At 38.9% G+C, this 25,378-nt stretch overlaps 1 protein-coding gene across 12 annotated transcripts in view; it reads right to left on the bottom strand.

Moving 5' to 3' along the window:
• IKZF2 (IKAROS family zinc finger 2) overlaps positions 1-25,378 on the bottom strand; it is a 103,977-nt gene that overhangs the window by 58,320 nt on the left and 20,279 nt on the right. For 9 of the 12 annotated variants that reach the window (XM_056534216.1, XM_056534215.1, XM_056534213.1 and 6 more), the window contains exons 2-3: positions 23,415-23,463; positions 18,028-18,132 (exon numbers count right to left, since the gene is read on the bottom strand). In XM_056534216.1, the coding sequence (XP_056390191.1) occupies positions 18,028-18,132; positions 23,415-23,448 (139 nt within the window). In that variant the 5' untranslated portion in view covers positions 23,449-23,463. Of the gene's footprint in view, positions 1-18,027; positions 18,133-23,414; positions 23,464-25,378 lie in introns of those variants that run through there. The other 3 variants (XM_056534222.1, XM_056534221.1, XM_056534220.1) reach the window with 2 other exon arrangements.

Genomic DNA, 25,378 nt, shown 5'->3' with positions numbered 1-25,378 from the left:
GTCTCATCTGTCATATGAAAGGTGCTGCAGCTATGCTTTGTGCCAAGGACACATTTACAGGCGCAACAGTGTGTAATAAATATATGGCGACAGAAGCACAAAGCCAGAGGTTTCTACCACCATATACATACCATACCACAGAATCTAACAAGGATAAGGTTATCTTTAATATTAGTATGGATTGTAAAAGGGTCCAGAAATATATTTGGCGTTGTGAAAATAACCAACTCATAGTTTTTTAGAAATTGAATTCCGTGGTTTTCCTAATAATCCTAGTAATAATCTATTAATATCCAAATCTAGTCAGAAAAGTACCCACTAAGGGTGAGTTCACACAGCGGAATTTCTGTGTGAAATTCTGTCGAAAATTCCGCTGTAATTTACAGTACTTTTATTTCAATAGGATTCCGCTTTCCCATTCAGACAGCAGAATTTCCACAGCAGGCACTCAACCACGGAAGTTCTGTTTTCCGCATTCCACAGAAATATAAGATCAGTCTTCTATTTAGCTCCACAGCAGAATCCCAGTGAAGTTAATGGGGCTTGAATTTCTGCAGAATTTTTGTTAGAAGCACTACAGCCAGTGTTCATTGGAAATTTGTAGCAAATTTTAGAAAATTCTATAAAATACATTTTTTATAGCATTTCAGGGTTTGTGGTGGTTTTTTTTTTTTCTTTCAAAATGCAGCATGCTTCTCAAAAAAAAAACTTTGCTGAAATCCCTAAAAATGGCAGATAAAATGCTGAAAAATTGTGTATAAAGGATCCTTAAAAGGGGTACTCCGCCCTAGACATCTTATCCCCTATCCAAAGGATAGGGGATGAGATGTCTGATCACGGGGGTCCCACTGCTGGGGACCCCCGCAATCTTTCCTGCAGCCCCCCGAGTCTTCACTGCACGGAGCTATGTTTGCTCCATGCGTGATGACTCACGATACAAGAGCCAGAGTATCGTGATGTCACACCCTGCCCCCTGAATGCAAGCCTATGGGAGGGGGCGGAGCCAGGACATCACAATACTCCGGCCCCTGTATTGGGAGTCATCATCACGCACGGAGCAAACATAGCTCCGTGCAGTGAAGATTCGGGGACTGCAGGAAAGATTGCGGGGGTCCCCAGCAGCAAGAGCCCCGTGATCAGACATCTTATCCCCTATCCTTTGGATAGGGGATAAGATGTCTAGGGCGAAGTACCCCTTTAAGGCCTTTAGGCCATGACATTTTGCAGCATATTTTATTTTACGTGTGCATTTACATGTAATGGCTGCAATTTTTGTTGTGGCCTTAGGCATCCATTACGTGTATATTATATTTGAAGCACTTTAGTTGTTTTCAGGGTCACTATGGATTGTAATATTTGTATATGAACAAGGAGAAATCCAGCACTTGACAGGTGGAATAAAATCACAAACTTTATTATCTTCTTTAAAAGTGCAGTACAGGCATGAACAAATGAAGCAGGCCTCAAGCTTGAGCCCCGCTTCATTTGTACTGCACATGCCTGTACTTCACCTTTAAAGAAGATAATAAAGTTTGTGATTTTATTCCACCTGTCAAGTGCTGGATTTCTCCTTGTTTGTCTCCTGCTTCCACTGCCCCGTGGTTTCCGTGCACCCAGACGACTTCAAGGTTAGGGGGTGAGCTGGATTGTTTTCTCTGGTTTGTAATATTTGTATGGTTTAATTCATTTTGAGAATTTAAACCTTTCGTTTTGCGTGCATCTTATTTATCAAGAAGGTGCAGCAGGATGATTCATTTTGCGCATCTCTGCTGTGGTGGGAAAAGCTTTACCACATACACTTTTTCTAGACGCTTTGAGGGAGGGAAGTAGACAGACACTTTCCCGGGTCCTGAATTTGGCAGGTTAGGTGTTTTTACTTACTTTCACAGAGCTGCCATGACAATTTTACTTGCATTTTAGATGCTACAATCAAATTTGATTGCAATGTCTAAGGGGTTAAAGCCGGGCATCACCGTGATCGGTGATGTCTGGCATTAGATATGGGTCCTGGTGCCACCAGGACCACCCAGCTATGACCCGCGCTCAGCTCCTGAGCATGTGTCATAGAAGGAGAGTGGGACGCTGTCGTCCACAAGAGGTTAAAAGTTGAATTGCGGAAAGTAGAAGCGATTCTTACGCCTATGGTAGGTGGTGTAGCTTTGCACCTAAAAAAAAGTACCTTTGCAAACATATTATAGCGACTTTTGCCAAAAGTCGCAAATGATAAATACGTGACCACTGCATGGTCAAAAAGCAAAAAGTTCTACGGGTAGGCAAAAAGAGTGAAATGTCTATATCAAAAAAATGCATAAAAGTCAATAAATATGCTGCTTGCGTCTGAACTGCGTCAAAACAAAAAAATACTCTAAAAGCAATGATAAATCTCACCCATAATGTCAGAGAATCGGATATGGCCTCTAGATACATAGACTGTTTTAATAAGAACCAGTCCCTTGTTTAAAGTAAAAAGGCGAGTACTTAAATCCACCCGGATATAACCTTGGAATTGCTGAAGAGAAAATGTGGAAAGACCAGAAACCTGTTCTGTTGGAGGAAAATACAGGTGGGAGGAAATTTATGTTTTAAAAAAAGAGAGAGAGAAAAAAAGAAACTTTTATTTGACAGGTTTTGGCCAGAGGCCAGAATAACCTGGAGTATCTAGGAAGGTGCGGAGGCGACTGGCGAAAGGTTTGTTAAGGAATGGGGTGGATGGGACAGGTCACGCAATTTCAACTGTAAAACAAACACAAGCCATTCCATTAACTCTTGCTTTACTGCAGTGTAAAAGACCAACTCAACCTTAAAGTTAAAGCTGGTTTCATACGTGGTAGTGAAAGTTGCTTTACTGTATATTGCACAACTTCTCACCAATATCAAGATTTACAAAGCAGAAATGTGTATGGCCTGCCTCATACATACTTATCCCAAATTAGACGAATAATAATAATCATTATCATAATAATATCTACTTTCTTGTACGGACCTGCTAATGTCATATTCAATAGTATTTATTTTAGACACCACTACAGTTTGAGTTTCAGACCCTTAAATATGAAGTCCAACTTGTTATTCAGCAGTGAATCTACCACTCCCAGCATAAACTAGACAGGTTGGCCATTGGATAGTCTGGAAACGTTGTCATTACAGCTTCCATGGAATGATGTTACACAACTGTACTGGAGATCACCAAGCTTTTCCAGATCTAGATCTACAAGAAATTATGTTATCTTCGGTATTTATATACAAGATGGGCAGCCTGGCAAAACAGGTCCTAGACCCAATGGGCAAAGTCTCTATTCTAAATTAGTGCAAAGCTAGAACAGTAAGATTTAGGTAACAGCGTTGGACAGGTAACAGTGTTGGATAATCATATACTGTGAAGCTATGTACAAAAAATAAAAAAATAAAATCTTTTTTCTTATACAATTCTGCCTTTTTTTGAGCCTATGTTTTGCATTTTTCCCATTTTCTTTTTTTTACTTGAATGTCTCTTTTCAAAGTAGAGGTTCACAAAAATGGAATTATCTTACATTAATGGGCCAAGAGAAGTCCTCAACACTATATGGTTATAACATCTAAGGCAATAAAATACATTTTGTGGAAACTAAGATCATTTTTTCCCCCATTAATTTCAAATAAAAAAAATAGCCGATTTAGGGGGACTACTTTTGAGCCAAACAAATACCCCAAACACTGTGAGAACATAGTCTTATACTCCATTAGTGATTCCAGTCACCAGTGGACAACAAAGGAACATGGCTACAGGAAGGATTACTAAGCAGGCAGGTCCAGGAAAGGGGAGATATCTGAAGAGGACTGCCAGGAGTAAGCTGTCTAGTTTATGGACTTAAGTCTTACTTTAATTATCTGATCTACTTTTTAGAACAACAGGAACACCACAATTAAGCACCACCAGATAGTATTTGTATGGTCTCTTATTACTCTGATGCTAACCCGTGGTTACCTCATGGGATTGCTGACCACATGTGCATTTTTTCCCAAACTAACAGCCATCAGTTCGGGTCATCAGATCCGTGGTCAGGCCTATAATACAGATGTAGATGAGAAAATGTATGTAAGACTCAGCACCTTGCAAAGCAGGTGTTACTCAATTTGTGTGATTCAAATGGGATATCCAAAACAGCTCCACACCTGCCCTCAGGTTGTGTGTGGTACTACAACTAGGCTCCATTATGTTCCATTAAACTGAGCTGCAATACCACACACAACCTGAGGACAGGGGTGGTGCCGATTTTGGAAAAATGAGCTCACTTTTTTCATAATCCTGGATAACTCTTTTAATATAACCACATTAAAGAGTCAATTGACATGACAGCCATGTCATGCAATATATTTCATGTCATGAATCGCAGAACCTGCTCGTGTCAGACATAACTGATGCAACATTTGATGAAGTAAGCGACCATTGCATAGACTGCTTTATCTGCAATGCTACATTCTCACACAGTTGTTGGGCTGTCCATACTTTGGCAAGTAATTTTTTTATCTGAATGTCCCCCAAAGTCTTCACTGTAAAGAGCCATTTTTTTTAACCCAAATGCAAAATAACAGGCTCAACAAAAGTCTGACACTTTCAGATGTTTTTGCCTGTAAAAACAGTGTTTGAACATAGCAAAAAAGTTACTAGTTTTGGATAAAATGTCCCTTCAAATTCCACTGCAACTTTTGCTAGCATGAAAGCCTTTATCTCAGTCAGATCTTACCTGAGCTGTCCATCAATGTGTATAATGCTTTAAGGGAGTTGGAGAAATTACATTTCCCAGACTCCCAGCAAGAGTGTCAGTTTTCTTATCCTCAGAGGCTCAGTTTCTCCCTTTGGTCACCCTACGACACCCCCGGCTCCTGCCCCACCCAATCTCAATTAGAAAGTCAGCTAACCACCATTAGGGAGAGAGGTGTAAAAGTCAGAAATCTGATAGGGTTGTCACTTCGGTTACCTCAGGGCACATGGCAATGTGGGCATGGCATCACTCACCTGTCTTAATTTACCTTTTTGAACAGAAGAGATACATACAACACATATCGAAAATATCTCGAAGCTCATAACCGGGACACAAACCACCAATAGAACCTCTGCTTCACACTGTTACAACTACATGTGCCCTGACGTTATATAAATCCTCAATCATGCTAAACAGAGTCTAAATATCTTTTGACTATGATGAGTTAGGAAGCTGCAATGCCAACAATGCACCACCAGATGGGTTACATATTAGGGGCCATCAGCAAAGCAGTAATGTGGAACATATTGGAGATGCATACCCTCTGTTTTTTACAGGCCATCAGAGTACTAAAGTCAGAAGCAGAGCATAGACTTTATGGAAGACTCCATTCATACTACATATTGAGCTTCCACAGAGCTTTATGGGGGACATTTATCAAAGCATTTAGTAGTTTTTTTTTTTTTTGCTTAAAATTGTCGCAAAAAAGTCGCAAGTGCGACTACTCTCTTTTTTCTGCTACTTTTTGATTATGCAGTGTCCTAAGCAAAAAATTAAAATCTTGCTTACCAAAGAAAAAAGTGATTTTTGACTTGCAGTGGTCAGATTTATCAAGTGCGAAAGTCGCAAAAAAATCGCATTGCATGAAAAAAACTACAAAATTTACTCCAGCTCAGACATGGAGCAGAAAAAGCCACTACCAAAGCAAAAAAAAAAAATGCTTATGTGAATATCAACAGGCTGAAACCAGTTGATAAATAAGTCGCACATAAGCAAAAACAATTGTAAGAAAAAAAATAACTAAAAAAAGGAATACATAAGCAAACATTGATAAATGCTTGACAGAGCCCAATATTTCCATTTACTTCAATGAGCTGAACATGGACCGAATGTAGTCCCAGTTAGCCTATTTCCCGAACATATCTGCTGTCTGTGAGGGACTCAAAAACTTGGGCAATGTCATTATTTAGGTCCCACAGTAGATACGTTCAGGAAATAGACAGAAGGCAACCACAATTCGACTACACTTGGGACAATAAAGTCACTGGGCTCTACATCGGCATCTCGTTTTGACAGGTTGCCAAAACGTAGCCAATACAGATCCCTGAGGAAGTCCAAAAGCATAATGTGAATGTAGCCTTGCTTACAATTGGTTCTCCCCATGGACAAATGTCAGCATATAGGGGCTAATCTGCTTCCTTGCCGGTGTTTTAATGGGGTTGTACAGGATTACAAAAAAATATGGCTGTTTTCTTCCTGAAACACACAACAGTCCATGGATAGTGTCTAGAAATATAGTGAATCCCTATGCAGTAAAAAAATAAATACATAAATAAATAAATAAAGCTGGGTTGTACTACCACACATGACCTACGGACAAGTGTGGCGCTGTTTTGAAAGAAGGCAGCCACATTTATTTATTTTTTGCTCCTATATGACCCCTTTATTGTTTTATAAGCAGGAAGTTTGCTCATAATTTTGGGACACAGACTCCTATATAGATGTTTAAACATTCATTTGCTTGTGAACCTAAACATCAAAGACACACATAACTGCATAGTTTTCTATAGCAATTATACAGACATACAGATGGATGGGGCCAGACAGACAGATTGTTTGCAGGGAGTACTTATAATTGCAAAAAAAAGAAAAACTCTGAACTTCACCCATAATAGCTGCATTGCTTGAGGGAGAGTGAAAATACCTATAAGAAGGTGGAATCTGACAAGGATTGTTTAGACAATAAATCAGAACTGGATCTTCTTGCTTTCCTTACCTCCATCTGAAACCCAGAACTTTTCCCAACCAGTCAAACAATTTTACATAACCAGTCCTAAGGCAGGCCTGATTCAATCAGATTTCTTGTACTTTTTATTCGTACAGTATTCGAGAGAATCATATCAACCACAATTCTAGTAGACAATATAAATAGAGTAGGCACTCACCACCACACTACTGTCTCTAGACTTCAGTGGGAGACTTCTCATGGACAGGACGGCAGGTACAGCTGGGGGCGCTTAGCGCCCCCAGCTGTACCTGCCGTCCCATTTGTGAAAAGTCTCAGGTGGAAGCCTAGAGACAGTAGTGTGGTGGTGAGTGCTCCTCTATTTATATCGTTTACTAGTACCTGATTTGAGCCTTTGATTCTCCTAGCACAGCTTAGCACCCCCAGCTGCACCTACCGTCCCGTCCGTGAGAAGTCTCAGATGGAAGCCTAGAGACAGTAGTGTGGCGGTGAGTGCTACTCTATTTATATTGTTTACTAGTACCTGATTTGAGCCTTTGATTCTCCTAGCACCTCTGCAGGACTCATCTTTGTCTGTGTGTGTGTCCACGGTCCACCCTTGCTTCATTCTCCTCCTGACATCACAGTTTACAAAGGATCCTGCAGTAACGCTCTACTCCTTGTTTATGTATGACAATTCCAGTAGATTAGAACAACAGAAGTGCCCCCCATTAGGGCCGGATCTGAAAATAGTGGAGGTCCTTCTTTATGCCAGTTTTCTGACACACATGTTGTAAATTTTGGGCAAGCCACAAGATTTTGCACTTCTTAACACTTTTCAAAGTGATGACAAAAGTAAGTGGGGCTCAGCAGAAGGGTTGTGGCCTTCCAGGGACCAACAGATTTACTGCAATTTACACCACAAATTGGTGTAAACTACAGCAGAAATCTATGCAAGACTGTAATTGGTGTACAGTTTGTGGCACCGATATGCCAAATGTATGCACTTCATATATAGCGCATCTTACACTAACATAGTTTGGCTTAACTACATTGATAGTAAAAATAGCTTCATAAGTTCATAATCGGACCTTTATCAACAACAAAATGTTTAAGACTTAGTGAGAAGACAAGAATTGTCTCTGTCATTCTTTACGGTCTGTAGTGGTGGTCTATCATTACAAAGATAAAATGGGAACAGACGGTCCGTGCCCATTCACAGGGCAGAATTTCCAAGTGGAATTCAGCTTAGAAATTCTGCTACATGGAGCTAACACGGTGGTCAATTGGATTTCCACTGTCCTTTTATGCAGCTGATTTTCTGCAGAAGAATTCAAGGCTGCAGAAATTATGTAATCCAGATTCTACCAAAAGAATGTACCTGTTCATTCTTTAAGCAGAATCTGCTGGGAAGTGCATTAGCTGTCAATGGTGAAAACGCATGTCCGAGCGCTGATATCATTGCCCACTGCTGCATACAGAATTTCCAAGCAGAATTTTTAAGCTGGATTCTACTTAGAAATTCTGCCGTGTGAATGGTTCTGGCACAAAATCTATCCCTTACCAGTCTGACAAAGAACCCTAACCCCCCCCCCCCCCCCCCCCCAATACACCTCTACCGTTATCTACTTTTTTACATTTCACCCCCAATTCAAGCACACCTGGCTCAGAAATCGGATCGGGACTATGGGCTACCCCTGCGTTGGTCTCTGCAAGGTCCCTACTTGGATTATTGTCTGTGACCAATGAGGATGATAGGATAGGAGACTTAGGGGGGGATTTAGCAAACCCTGTGCAGAACAAAAGTGGTGCAGTTGCTCATAGTGACCTAAATGATTCACTAATGTTTAAAAAGGCCTATGAAAAATAAAAGAAGCCATCTGATTGGTTACTATGGGCAACTGCACCAGGTTGATATATCTCCTCAGTGTTCAGTGAGACTGGAAGAGATTCCAGATGCAGATGGGAAGATATCATTTGGAGCAGAACAGGGCATCACATAGGAAAGTGAACTTGAATTATTTTGCTTGTATGTTAGATCCTGTTAGAGGACATTGCAGTGCATAACCGTGGATTAGATAGGGACACCCTGGGAATAGGGCATTTATTTGGGTGATTTGTGGCTATAGATAGGCACTGTTGTGTTAGTAAACTAGTTTTGGCTCTCAGTACGGTTATTCAAAGCCCGTGTCAGCAGAAAAACTGGGATGGAAATAAGCCTATAGCAAATTAGGGTAAGTGGTCATAATTCTGGAGCTACCTTTTTATTAACATAGTTCTTTCCAGTGTTGAGCCTCATTTACATAACAAAAGTGCTTATATCAAGTGCACAGAGGCCATTCCCAAGCCTGGTGATGACCTAGGTTTAGGGCCCTATTAGATGGCCCCTGTTATTCTGTAAACAAGTCCCGATCTTGTAATCAGCACTCATTCAGAGTCACTTCATACACAGGAAGATGGGAGGCCGACGAGCAAAAATTTCCATTTTTTTTGACAGGTCAAATTAACCTGATCAGTCTGCTGATCATTGGTTCTATTACACGGAGCAAAATCAGACAATAACGACCTCATGTAATAGGGCCCTTAGCTTACTCATCTCCCTTATCCACCACAAGGATGTCCACTGTAAACCAAAGAGGCAGTGAATAAAAGGAGATGTGCTGGCTAATTCTGGGCCCTTGCCTTACTTGGAAATGCCCCTAACATGCCCCCTGAGCTTTATTAACGTATTACAAAAATCATACCACCTAGTCCTATCTAGCCATTTGCTTAATGACACCTTTTTTCATGCTGACAGGTCCACTTTAATGATAACTTATGACACCACTATGCTGCTGGCAAAATATTATTGGTAATTGTTTTGAAAGCACAATAGAATGTGCTATCCTGTTATACTACTACAGTGCCTACTATTTGCTTTTATTTTCATACCAACTGTTGCAATGTACACTCTACCATTAACAACAACATATAAAGGGAATTGCTGCTTGTGCAGAGGAAGTCAACATTTCAAAAGAAGTGTCATATATTTTAAGCACAAAACGTTATCATATGATGATAGAAATCCTGAAAGGAATGGAATCCAAAAGAAACAAATTAGATTGCTATAAATGTTACCCAAAAATGGATCCACAATCTGGACCAGAGAAATACGTTCTAGTTTAATATATTACTACTGCAATCTGCAGCATGGTGGTACTCCACTGGAAAACATTTTCTTTTAAATCAACTGGTGCCAGAAAGTTAAAAAGATTTGTAAATTACTTCTATTAAAAAACCCCAATCCTTCCAGTACTTATCAGCTGCTGTACAATACACAGGAAGTTCTTTTCTTTTTGAATTTCCTTTCTGCCTGACCACAAGTGCTCTCTGCTGACACCTCTGTCCATGTCAAAAACTTTCCAGAGCAGGAGCAAATCCCAATAGCAAACCTGGACAGTTCCTGACATGGACAGAGGTGTCAGCCGAGAGCACTTGTGGTCAGGCAGAAAGAAAATTCAAAAAAGAAAAGAACTACCTGTGTATTATACAGCAGCTGATAAGTACTGGAAGGATTGGGCTTTTTTTTAATGGATGTAATTTGCAAATCTGTTTAACTTTCTGGCACCAGTTGATTAAAAAGAAAATGTTTTCCAGTGGAGTACCCCTTTAAACTTGTTCAGTGAAATCAGCCATTACAACATCTGTGGCAGAGAGTTCCACAGTCTCACTGCTCTTACAGTAAAGAATCCCCATCTGTGGTGAGGGTGAAGACATCTTTCCTCTAGAAGTAGAGGATGCCTCCTTGTCATGGTTGCAGGCTCAGTATAAAAAATAAATAAATAAAAAAAACTCGACAGACGTCTGTGTACACTGTGATCAGAAAAACTCCCAAGAAGTCTTTTTTTCCCAAACTAAATTCCCTCAAGCTTGATAACCTGTCTTGGTACTGTAATCCATCCAACCCAATAATTATCTTGGTAGTTTTACTATTTTAGCAAAAAATCATCTCTTTGCCTATGATTTAGTCTGTGCAAAAGCAAAATAAAATGGCAAGGGTAAAAATGATGCTTTTAAAGAAGGTCTATGTATGTCATGGATATGGAGATCATCAGAGAGTACTCAGGTTTGGCCACATGGAATCCACTGCAAAAATCCACACGTGTTACATACAGATTTGATGCAGGTTTCACTTTTTACATTTGCTCCACAATCCTCATGTACGGCTGCTTTCACACTATGAAAAAGTACCCGTTATATAACGCCAGTTATAAAATAGTGGGCGATCACGGGGTTACAACGCCATTAGAAAAATCCCTAACGTACGTTAGAAAATCCCATTATAGTCCATGGGATTTTTTTAATACCCATTTTAACCCGTTATTAATAACGGACGTTATTTTGTGACGGGCGATTGAACGGAAGGAATAATGCATGCACTATTTCTCCCGTTACTATCTCCTGTCATAAAATAACGTCCGTTATAAATAACGGGCGATAACGGGATAAAACAGCTATTAAAAAAATCCCATGGACTAAAATGGGAATTTCTAACGTACGTTTGGGATTTTCTAATGGCGGTGTAACCCCGCGATCGCCCGCTATTTTATAACGGGCCTTATATAACGGGTACTTTTCATAGTGTGAAAGCAGCCTTAAACATTAGGATTCTGCAGATTTGCTGCCAAATCAATGGCATGAAATTACACCTTGGATGAATCCACCCTTCTTAAGATAACAATTATGTCATATTATGCAATGTTTCCTGTGACTTCTGCCCTCTATACTGTTATCATTCTAGGATTCACTAGTAAACAAAGCATTATATATTCCATGATAAACCTGGGGATTTCAGGCAGAAACCTAGGAACAGATTTATCTATCTGGTATGAAATCAAAGCGGTCTTATTTTGGCCACAAAACCAATCACAGCTCAGCTTTCATTTCACTAATGCTCATTAAGATATGAAAGCTGAGCTGTGATTGGTTCATGTGGGCAAAACGGTTTATGGGCTTACCTGCAAATATCAGGCAAATAAAAACATTACAGTTTTCAATGCCAGAGATAAACCTAGAACATTTTATAGACAACTGTTGAGTAGACAAGACGCATGAAACATCTTTAATGTCAAAAATGATGTAAAGGATGGCATACTAACTGTTGGCTGAACATTTGTCCGGTCAACAGTTCCCTCTCAATCCACTCCATACCCCTCACATAAACATTCAGTGTGACCAAACATTCCTCTATGGGAAAGGGAGGGGTAAGCCACAGCCAGACCCCTTTGGCAGCAGCTTCTCTCTCTCAGAACAATAGGGTTGGGCAGAAAAATCAAACACATCTGACCCTTCCTTCCACCGACACCTTTTTTGGGGTGGAGATTTTGGGAAGCTGCAGTGGGCAAACCCGTCAAAGGTGGCGGGTTTGAGCCACTTTTTTCTGTAGTGTATTTGTACCTTTGTAGCTTCCAGTACAAGTTTATTTTTTATTACTTTTTATGACTTACATGCTAAAACTGAGCCACTCCTTTTTTTAACAGTTGGTATAAATATATATAACGTCCTGAATCATGAATATAGACAATATTGGAATACTATGAGAAAGTGGTTACTAGCAAAGCACCAGGTGCCAGCTGAAGTTTGCTTTCTCTATTGCATGGAGTTGTGGCCGTGCGGTGGATCCTGGTGAGCTGGCTACCCTGCATGATTATACATATATATATATATATATATATATATATATATATATGGACTTTATCTACCAAAGTATTTTTATTATAAGCTTTATTACATATTCCAATATCAAACATTTGACAAATAGAAATGGAATTCCCTAACAGGAAATAAAAAATAAAAATACCTTACTTTGTGTTATTTTTATGCGGTATTTGCCTTTGTCTTACATAAAAATACTCTACAATGTGTTACATCATTATTTCGGTTGTCCCATTTACCTTGTTTTTCAACTGCCTTTTGTCACCCGTTGACATAGAGAAAATCCAGCTAGGTAGGGTTCTTTCTATAGAATAAGCTGGATCTAGTCTACTCGGCTATTGTGTATGGATTTGTCAGAGAATGATGTCTACAGGAAAGAGAAAAGGACCTGGATACCACAAACAGACACAGATAGCGCGGAGCTGTAAAAGAGACTTCCTCCACAATAACCAGCAAAACAGGAGTCTTGTGTAGTAGAAGGAGCAAGGTGACCTCTGGTCAGAATGTTTTATGAATTGCTGTCTCAGGTAACATTGAAGAACTCTACACTGTAGCAGCAGTATCTAAAACCTAGCCCAAGGAGGAGAGTGGTCACACAGAGGGGTCTGTTCTCTTATTTCCAAAGTAGATATACCGGGAAATAATAAGCTCAGGGCAAATGTGAAAATGCAATAAGAAAAAGAAAGTGTTCTTACTGCATGGATATATTATTAAATAATCAACTGGAGACCTTCTCCCCCAGAAAAATGGGGGGGGGGGGGGGGGTTGTATAAAGTTTGGCCAACTGCAAAATATATCCAGAAAAAGGATGTGCAGTACTAGTTGTAAGGCTATGCTGCCATCCTGCTTTCCCTGTACCCTCGGGTCTGCAACCTGTCCAAAAAGATTGCCAATGTACATCATGGCACACTAACAGCGGGCTCACTGAGATTATTAGACTAGTGATTACATTTGGTCAATTTTTATGAAGGTGGTCACTAGATGACCATGTTCAGTCTATTAAACTTAATGGGCCCGATATCAGTACAACGCAGTATACATAGGCAACCTTCTTTCGACAGGTAGCCCACATATATCTTAAGCAGACAAGACAAACATGATGGGAATATAGTGTTACATTATGCAGCAAGAATGAAGGGTGATCCAGCACTAACAGGACTAAGGCTGCAACTACAGCAAAAGAAAGTAGTGGTGGAGTGAGTCTGTAACCCTGTATAAATTTTGATACAGGTGGTGCAAAGTCCAAATACAAAAAGGTGCAGCTATAAGATCAAGAAGGCAGGACTGCACTCACCAGGTTTCAACGAACCTTTATTGTGGCATTCCAGGTAACAGAAGCAGAAGGGTGGAGGGAGGGGGGGGGGTTGTATAAAGTTTGGCCAACTGCAAAATATATCCAGAAAAAGGATGTGCAGTACTAGTTGTAAGGCTATGCTGCCATCCTGCTTTCCCTGTACCCTCGGGTCTGCAACCTGTCCAAAAAGATTGCCAATGTACATCATGGCACACTAACAGCGGGCTCACTGAGATTATTAGACTAGTGATTACATTTGGTCAATTTTTATGAAGGTGGTCACTAGATGACCATGTTCAGTCTATTAAACTTAATGGGCCCGATATCAGTACAACGCAGTATACATAGGCAACCTTCTTTCGACAGGTAGCCCACATATATCTTAAGCAGACAAGACAAACATGATGGGAATATAGTGTTACATTATGCAGCAAGAATGAAGGGTGATCCAGCACTAACAGGACTAAGGCTGCAACTACAGCAAAAGAAAGTAGTGGTGGAGTGAGTCTGTAACCCTGTATAAATTTTGATACAGGTGGTGCAAAGTCCAAATACAAAAAGGTGCAGCTATAAGATCAAGAAGGCAGGACTGCACTCACCAGGTTTCAACGAACCTTTATTGTGGCATTCCAGGTAACAGAAGCAGAAGGGTGGAGGGAGGCGGGGGACGTACACCAGGACAGACTGTTTCACGCCAGTAACGGCGTGAAACAGTCTGTCCTGGTGTACGTCCCCTGCCTCCCTCCACCCTTCTGCTTTTGTTACCTGGAATGCCACAATAAAGGTTCGTTGAAACCTGGTGAGTGCAGTCCTGCCGTCTTGAATATAGTGTTATGCTGAGGGTATCATGGATCACCAGAGCCTCATTGTTTCACTTGCAACAAAGATCTGTGACAAATAAGATGGTCATGTAGTTTATTCTCAATTTTTTGCTATTTGAACAAATTACAAACAAACAATCCTATCATACGCATACATATATATGTGCAAACTGATACAAACATTGCAAAACTTCTACATCTACTGATTAGCATAGTAGGTGGTATTTTTCATGTAGAGATGCAGAAGCCCCTGGAAACCTAGAAACTATTTACCTAAAAATTTTCCTACTGGGATGCCTTCAATAGGGTATCCTATTCTACTGACTACTGACTACTACTGACTACTGACTACTGACTACTACTACTACTACTACTAATAATAGGTCAAGCAATGTGTTCTTTTGACTACATTTTCTCTCATTCAAGATCATAAACGTTATATCTGTGAGACACAAAAGCATAGTTCATTACATTTGGTCTATTAATTTCCCACAATTAAAACATATGAGGTCATGAAGCACAAGCAGACTACATCTGGTCTATTAAAGGGGTACTCCACTGCTCAACGTTTGGAACAAAATATTCCGAATGCTTAGAGCCAGTATTGGGAGCTCGTGACGTCATAGCCCTGCCTCCTAGTGACGTCACACCTCGCCCCCTCAATGCAAGTCTATGGGAGGGGGCGTGACAGACACCACGCCCCCTCCCATAGACTTGCATTGAAGGGACGTGACATGAGGGGCGGGGCTATGATGTCACAAGCTCCCGGCGCTGCCTCTAAGCATTTGGAACATTTTGTTCCAAATGCTGAGCAGCGAAGTACCCCTTTAACATTTACTGCCACTCTGCAAGTACACCACCATATATGTCAAAACACTTTTTTTGACAGTATCCTAAATTCTGGCAGCGAAGAACCAAAACATGACGTAAATGAGGTCTTACTAGGTCCTTTTTTGGACCACAGGCTCAATTTCTATTCCCACTCCTACTATCTTTAGGTTAGTGATACACAAACATTTGCCTCATGACTTGCCTAGGTAAATAATGCACCTGATTATAGTCACAACTATTTTCGTTAACCTATATCACTCCCCAATTCCCCCAAAAAGTTATTAAGTATTGTGCAACAAATGCAGAAACATTTTATGACTTTAAGCTTAGCAACTTTTTAAAATCTAGAAAAAAAAAGGTGTGCCCCATCTGAATGTTAATAATACCACCATGCGTATTCCTACGGACTGCCATGGTCTCGTGACAGTTGCTAATACAGCCGTTCCGTCACATAAGTCTGTATGTAACCCGGGGCTTAAGCTGATGAAATTAGTCACTAATTTCATGATGTTTTTTTATTTACGTTAATCCTCTAGAAAAATGAGTGGCATCGGTTCCCTTTCCTACAAGGAAAAGTTTACAACAGTGCTTGTAAATTACAATCCCTCAATAAAACAGTCATTAGTATACAGCATGAATAGGACTGATCTACTAAGCACAGCAGCGACGTTTAGCAGCACCTGTGAAGGAATCACCTGGTTGTGTTATCTAATGCTGGGATCCCAGGAGAAACTAACACCGCTTCTCCAGGAGATGAGGTGTTCAGTTCTCGGGAGACAGACATATAATTGGTCATGTTTGCTAAAGCAGAAGCCATGCTGGCTGTAGTCAAATGTCGCTTCTGTGGAATGGCCTTTCTAGAACATGCAAAGTCCTTGAGAGTGGCCACAGAGGAAGGAAAAGTACCTCTGCCATAGCATATTACAGCACACTTTATCTTATTCAACTATTAGACTGACCACACATAGACGGTTGCTCAAGATTGCGGTAGGTTTTATCGGACAGCCCTGGAACATTCGTCTTACAGTAGAAGCTCTGGAGGACTCATTAGAATTTCAGAAATTGAAAGTGTAAAACTTAATGCTTCCAGCAAAGAAGAGCTATCAATAGAACGGTTCTGCCGCAGTAAAAATAATTATCCAGCGCACTTTCAATTTAAGTATTTAAGGCACATGGAAATAATTACTTGACCAAAACCTAATGGAGCGATGAATATTTAAATTATATTTAACACTAAATCTGAATTCATTATTTTTTAATGTAATGCCGAGACATATGCAAAAGTCAATGGGTGAAACACAGCAAAAAAAAAATTAAATACATAACAAAAGATGTCTGATATGGAGAACAATATCACCATGCAGTGGATACATCACACAGTGCCCATTAGGCCTGATTCAGACTTGTGTAATACGGGCTTACCGCAGGTCTAATGACCCAAACCCCTATAATGCTGTAAGCTTGAGTCATTATACTCATGGCCGAGCTAGGAATTGCAGCTGCAAAATTATGGTAAAATTGGATCTCTATGAAGCTTGTCTCAAATGGCCTTAACCTGTATAGTAATCTGCGGGCACATCACTATTTCTATTTTTTATTAGCTGGTGTACCTTGGTCACAGGTTGGAGTACTGCTGACTTTTGAATGGCCATCAATAATAATGTTTATAGATGCCAATAGAAAGCAACCCAAAAAGTAAGGTGCTTATTGAATTACAATGGGTTACCTGGCTACTTGGACCTCCCCAACCTTTATCAAATGGTTGACAGGCCTGTGGGTCACACTTTTTGTCTAATATCCAATAAAATATAAGTGGACCTGGTATAACATAGTAAGGGGTATTCCGCACTCAGACGAGTAGAGAAAAAAAAAAATATGAAATCAGTACATTAAAAGTGGTATTCAAATGTTCACAACTGAAAACAAAATACATTTTTAGCCCAAAAATATAACTTTATATAACTCTTTACTAAAAATCCAGTAAAACTTTAAATAAACAGAGCAGTAAATGGTTTGGCAGAGCTGTATGCAGGGCTACAGTATGTTCTTCTTCTAAACAGTTTTATACATCCAAAGGGGATTTGTACAAATTCATGTACATTCTAATGAAATTAGACTTTTTGTAGCATTGCTGATTCGTCTTTACATATGGAGCGATAGCTGCAGTCCAAAAGGAATCCATGGAGTTGTATGCATTCTTGTGGACTGCAGCTGTCACTCTACAGTTAAAAATCAAAAAGTGCAGTTATGTGAGATAACAGAAGTCAGTTTCATATGCCTTATACATAAAAAAGGGTGATTAGAACAAGTTGCAAGATGACGTTTATGAACCCATTAGAGTAAAAGCCTTTAAAGTAGAAAACCGATTTAAGTACAGTTGCCAGAAAAGAGGGTTAAATCTGAAAATTCTGCCCACAATTATAGGGAAATGTTATTTCATTGCTAGAGAACGATAGTTATAGATTGTGAATTTGAGAATTTGTTTTATAACAATGTAATGTTCAATATTAGGAGAGATGACTTTAGAAGAAACATGCTTTATGATCTGAGCCAGTCACCTAACAAAACGGCAGAGGAAAACTAAAGTTTTAGAAAGAGGCTTTTTTTTTTTCCCCAAGCAGATATACAATTGGCTCCGCTGTGACATCTATATACAAACAGCTCTGCTGTCACATCTATTAACAGGTATTGCTGACTTACTGCTTGCCAAGTGGTTAGGGCAGGAATGTTGCCCATTGGGTGTGCAGGAGGTCAAATCTATAGCCATATTGGAGTGGTCCCTCTCGGGCACAAGCTCATTATCACCTGGTTGAGGAAAAGAAAAAAAGAAAGAAAGAAAGACCTGTTAAATATCTGCCTGTGGGGTAAGAGCCAGGAATGCAACAACCAAGAGACCAGAATTACTGCTCAAAGAGCTTTCGAAACTCTGCACTTACTGGGATGTTCCAAAATACTATGTAGTACATTTAACCCTACAGACCTAGCAGAGCTGTTTTGGCCATACATAGCTGGTCCCATTGGTTGTTCGGCATAACACATTATAATACCACTCTGAGTAATCAGCAGTTTTACATAGAAAAGCAGGCTGTGCACCCTCAAAGGGAAAAATTACAAAATTCTCCTCTACAACATCAATGCAAATGTGAAAAATGATTATTAGGTACTTCGCATATAAAGATTATTCATAGCTGAGAGTTGCCTGACAAGTCTGATGAAAGTACTGTGAACAGCCAAGTGTATGGACTGCAAAGAGTCAGTATAGGTTTCCATTTTTTGTTTAAGGGTTTTTTATTTCTACAACACCCAAAGAACACAAATGGTAATATAAAAATAAATAAATAAAAAACGCTGCAGCTAGATGTAAACTGAAAGTCATTAGGAATTTATCAAACAACAAACCCACTTGGCATTTTTTCACTCATCTTTGGAGTTTATCTGTAGTTTTGGGCTCAGTTGCAGTTTTCCAAAATCGCTGTTTTGTTGTTTGTTTTTTGCACAAATCTTGGCATAGAAGTCTATGGGAGCAAACAAATGCCATGTGGGTTTAGCATTGGAATTTTTTTGGTGTTTCTTTCCCTATTTTTTTAATAGAAATCCTTGAGTAATGAAACCATCAAATGACTTTCAATAGAGAAAAAAAGAATCAAAAAGGGGAAAAACACCAAAAGAAAAAAAAAAAAAAGCACCAAGACTAAAACCCACTATTTTTGAAAGTGCAAAATGACAGGAGCGATGCAAAATAACAGGGTAGTTTTTTGTGGCTTTTTTTTTTTCTTCAAGACAAAAATACGCCAGTAAAAAAAAGGGCAACTTAGCCCAAGTCTGCAATAAGTAGCACACATATTCCAAAGCAGTCTATACATAGCTGTGGTCTACTGCATCACTGCCCAAGATGGCTTTTTCATGATACTGATATACGGTAATCTAACACTTTTTTGCAAAAGTTTTTCATTAAACAATTGCAAATTTTGAATCTGAAGCCCTGCGGCGGCCTGAGTACAGACGCCGGTGTCCATCCCAAAAAAAAAAAAATATGTATAACTAATTCCTGAGGAATCACATCTGCAACAGGATCCTTTTCTTCTTCAGAATGTTTTCTTCCAGAGTCTTAACATGTTCTTTCCTGTGGATGCAATTCCCAGCTAGAAGGGCATTCCACTGCTTAGGGATTTTATGACTTCTTACAAGTCAAGAATTATTACCAGTATGAACCTCTAAAGCATCGAAAAGTAAAAAAAAATTAAATAAATAAATAAATAAATAATAGTACAAGCCACAATCATGTGGGATTTATACTTAGGATAGGTGCTTGTACTACTATTCTAGGTGCATTGGCAACCTTATTACAGATTTACCATATTATGACAATTCTATAAATCCACCTTGTTACTTTATAACCAAAGATCTAGAGGAGGATGTCTGGACTGGTAAAAATAGAAAATATGAGAGAAATGTATAATAATTTCTATGCACATAAGTGATGTTCTGTGTACAGATGCCTGATCCATAGATAAGCCTCTATCCACAAATTGTAGCTGTAGTTAGAGTATCAATGTTGGGACCAAACAACACTGAGTATACAGCGTATTTAGGCAAGAGACACTATAAATGTCTATTATGTGAATGTCCTTTCTTATGGATTGTGGATTCCTGTGACCCCCAGTGTCACTCCAGCCAGACATGCATTATATGTCCAGAATTTTATTAGGCCATTAAGCACTATTTAAATAGAAGCCATGTGACACCATGGCCTGAAGTAGGTAGAGATATGAAACGTATTACAACTGAATCAACTATCTGACAAACCAGTAACAATCTGAATTATGTTTATATAAAGGTTTTATTTGTGGCCCGAATTCTTATTACATTGTATAATCCATGAAGAAATAACAAAAAGCTGTTTTATGGACAGAAGGTCTTATACAACCTCCAATCTGGTGGACACAGGCATCTCCGGTGGAGACCACCAAACAATAGTTTCATAAATGGATGACTTCCGAAATGTTTGTAGCTATTATATGTATCTTTCTATTGCTGCTCCCAGACCTTGTACAAAATAGGAATTATGACGTTCAGATCAGTTAGGGAGGTATATATTACTAGTTTTCTTGACTGGTACGGTTTTATAGTAAAAGAAATAGTAAGACACAGTTACTATTACACTGTTTATGGAGCCCACAATGGAAAATCAAATCCATATTAGAGTGCATTCACACCCCGTTTTTGATATACAGTTCCCATATACGGTTTCAATGTGAAAACCGTATGAAACCGTATTGAAAACCGTATGCACTGACTCTCCATTGAAAACCGTATGCCAAACGATGCATCCATTTTGCATCTTGTAGGGTTTTGTTCGTTTTCTTTTCCCATACCCAAAACCGTAGCCTACCTAACCGTGGTCTGGGTGAAAAACCGTATTAAACTGTATCCTTTTTTTTTTTTTTTTAACATGGGAGTCAATGGGAACCGTACAGAACCTTATGTGCTTACGGTTCCATCCGGTTTGCACCATACGGTTTTTGACTTTGCACAGTTTTTTTTCTTGGAATTTCAATCAAACAATGGAAACTTTATTCATAATGGAGTGAAAAGTTTAAAACGTATATGGTTTTTTCTTAAAAAAAAAAAAACTGTATACGGTTTTTAACGGTATACGGGTTAAAATTTGTACACATGTTTTGATACAGTTTAGTCTGGTTTTGAGGAATCTGTTGTTCATCAAAAACCTGATACGGGAACTGTATTGCAAAAACGTGGTGTGAATGCACCCTTGTACATCATATATGCAATCTGTCCTAAAATGTGAAAACTACAAGAACTACTAGAAACTGGTTATTTAGGTAGCTATGATGGTGCAGCAAGTGTATGTAATATTACCAGTAATGTGAACGGAGCCTAAATGCTTACCAATATTATTAGCTCTGCTGATGCTTGGGGGCTCCTAGTAGGTTGGGTAATCCTTACTGTGTATAATATCCTACATTTACATCTCTGAATATTCCAAAAATACAATACTAACATCTGTGGGAAGATTTACGCAATGATAACAGATATGATCACTTACCCCAAACTAAGCACTCCTAAGTGCAGGGGGCCTAAAGCACCTGACATCTTTGAATGAAGTCTACACACAATTTAGACAAGATATCCAGCAACATCAACATTATCAGTGGTAGTGACAAAGGTGATTTTTGGTGAATTTGCACATCCGAAATTTTCGAAATATCTAACAGATATATCTACGGTAGTTAAATCCGAAGGGCTTACATAAAACGTAAGCGGTTTACTGGTTTGCTAAATTACTCATTGTGTTCCACTGTTGTAGGAGCTTTGGCGAGAAAGGGGTATTTGCCTGTATGTCATTCATGGACAATAATCATATAATTCACCAATCACATCATAAAAAAAGACAATACAGTGGTCCCTGTATTGGTTCTGGGACGACTATTGTATGTTGAAACCATTGTATGTTGAGACCAGAACTCTATGGAAACCTGATAATTGGTTCTAAAGGCAACAAAATGTCATCCAAAAATAGGAAAAAGTGAGAATTAAAGAAAAATAAATAGATAACTAATATAGATAAAGCAAGTCCTTACATATAAAAGTAAGAAAGATCTGCTTGGAGCTGTAAATCACTGTCTATGTCAGTGTTTCCCAAGCAGGGAGCCTCTAGCTGTTGCAAAACTACAACTCCCAGCATGCCCGGACAGCCAAAGGCTGTCCGGGCATGCTGGAAGTTGTAGTTTTGCAACAGCTGGGGGCACCCTGCTTGGGAAACACTGGTCTATGTAGAGGACAGGAACTTCTTCGGGGTCCTGTAGAGTAGACGCGATGTCCTAAAAAAGTAACATGGAGTCGCCCTCACCTGTATAGGGTGTTTTACCAGTAAATTGCCCATTCTGATTGGTCGGTTCTTGCAGCCATTGACACATTTCGCAGATCTGGACTGTCTGTAACATTGTATGTTGAGTCTGGTTTACACTTACAATGGTCCAGAAAAGACCATTGTATGTTGAAACGATTGAATGTTGAGGCCATTGTAAGTTGAGGGATCACTGTATACCAAAAAGACACAGTGGCAGCACTTGCGCATTTGACCATATCAGCAGCTAAGTGCCAATGTCCAATGCACAAGATAGCAATATAGCAACTAGTCAGGAGTTGGAAACTTGATCTAGCTACTGAAATATGGTAGTGAGTGCGGAGCTTCAAGACCTCATACTAAATTATGCTACAAAGAATTTTCAGCAAACTCCCTTTAAAAACTACAGGTGCAAAGGGTCATAGATAAAACCTGGATAAAGAGTCACAATATCTAGAGTTGGGCAACAAGTGGCAATATCGAAATGTTACTGAATCCTAGTCCACGGATCATCTGGGAAGTTTAGTGAAGACGTATCCCCTAAGAGAGTGTAGAAGAAACAAACTTTCTAACTCCCATCTGACTCTGAGCTGGTGGCAAAGTGCCAGGTAGGTGAAAAAAAAATGTCCCTGTGCCAAGTACATGGTAATCGGCGTTCGCATGCGGCATACGCTGTATACATGACAGTAAACAAAACATTATTTTGTACTGTACCGCTGCGGAAAAGATTCCTATCTGTAAACAAAGGCCTTAGTATAAAATAGCAACGGTTAGCAAAAAGTGTGCAAATGCCATCTGTAAATGTCAGGATTTTACTTGTCCTACTAAATTAGATGTCATTATTGCAATCTTATTTAATTTTTACAGCTTGCAGCTCCCACACTCTTTCCTGTCGGAGTGAATTATAATAGACCTATATACATCAACAAGTAATAAATAATCGGAGGATTGTAAAAAGAGTTTGCCATGAAATGAAGTTCTGGGGACAGAGGAATATAAAAAAAAAAAAACATATAGTAACAGGTGTATGCAGACTATATATCCCCTACATAAGAGACAAATCAGACAAGACTGCTTTTAATTCTAATACTTCAAGAACACAGAGAAATGTGGAGGTTATGGTGGCGTCTCATACACATAAGTCATGTCCCTTTAACTATACATAAACATTTCAAATGGCAGACACAGGGCATAACACGGATATAAAATTGTCACTTACTAGTTACGTATTCATCATGCCTCTCTGTTTCCATAGTCAAAGAGCAGTGCTGCAAAATAAAAAAATACATCTTAAAAAAAAGGACTGTTACATAAAATACTGTACATGCATCATATGTATCAAAGTAAATGTCCCTGTTGGACCGTATACAGACCCGAGCAGAGATCTCGTACTGTATCTTTTAGTAATGTACAACTCCAGAGTGGGTGCCTCAAGGGTTCAGAGAGCTGACCCTCCGTCCTGGGCACCCTGCCGGAGTCATCCAGGAATTGCATAGCTAGCTTTTCAGATAGGCAAGTACAGAATTGAGTTTGGGGATAGATATATATATATATATATATATATATATATATATATATATATATATATATATATATACACACACACACACATACACATATACATACACACACATATATATATATATATATATATATATATACACACACACACACACACACACACACACACACATATATATATTATATATACACACACACACACATATATATATATTATATACATACACACACACACATATATATATTATATACATACACATATATATATATATATATATATATTATATACATACACACACACATATATATATATATATATATATATATATATTATATACACACACACATATATATATATATATATATATTATATACACACACACATATATATATATATATATTATATACACACACACATATATATATTATATACATACACACACACACACACATATATATATATATATATATATATATTATACACACACACACACATATATTATATACATACACACACATATATTATATGCACACAGATATACATACATATACATATATATATATACACACACACACACACACATATACATACATACACATATTTACACACACAAAAACATATATATATATATACACACACACACACACACACACACACACACATATACACACACACACATATACATACATATATATATATATATTTACACACACACACACATACATATATATATATACACACAAACATATACATAAAACATATACCTTATTTAAAACATATACCTTATACACACACAAACATATACCTTATACACACACAAACATATTCCTTACACACACACACAAACATATACCTTATTTCACACCAATTTTACAATATGAATCATATCCCATCAAACTCGGAAATTCCTCAATAATTATTTCTTAGTTCTAGCAAAGATATATTAAGCAGACGCTTAACTTTCATTCCCATTAGTATATCCCCAAAGTCCACTATAAAGAGAACAACGACAACGTGCTAGCCCTATAAGAACGCAGCCCCCATGTACAGTACCTACGTCCTCCCTGTCAGCCGAGTGCTGTCACACATTAGTATCTTCCTGTGTTTTTGTGACTTAACCCCTTTGAAGCCAGCAAAAAAAGTTACCACTCCACACCGCGCGCCATAGGTTACTACGAAATCAAAGGACGAATGACATCATGCAGTTCCGATTCCGTGTACCGATTAATATACATTGAGCTTTACATTGATTTCAAGGAAAACACCAAACGTTTCAACGTCTTACAAAAAAAAAAAATATAGAAGTTCTTCATTTCAGCAAGTTGTTCTTGCCAAGTCCTTGTCAGATTACAGGAATTGCTGTCAGTAGTTCTTCAGCATAGACTCCAATATCAAAAAAGCAATAATAAGAAAAATAAAATGGAGATACTAATCTACTTTTATCTATGTGGTCTATATTACTTCTACAGCATATAGCAATGGTCTTCAACCTGCGGACCTCCAGATGTTGCAAAACTACAACTCTCAGCATGCCCGGACAGCCGTTGGCTGTCCGGGCATGCTGGGAGTTGTAGTTTTGCAACATCTGGAGGTCCACAGGTTGGAGACCTGGATGCACATCTCTAAGCAGAACGTCGATCTTACCTGCTGAGGCTCACACA

This window comes from Hyla sarda, chromosome 8, assembly GCF_029499605.1.
Source record: "Hyla sarda isolate aHylSar1 chromosome 8, aHylSar1.hap1, whole genome shotgun sequence".
NCBI lineage: Eukaryota > Metazoa > Chordata > Amphibia > Anura > Hylidae > Hyla > Hyla sarda.
This window is presented reverse-complemented; position numbering and strand designations above follow the sequence as displayed.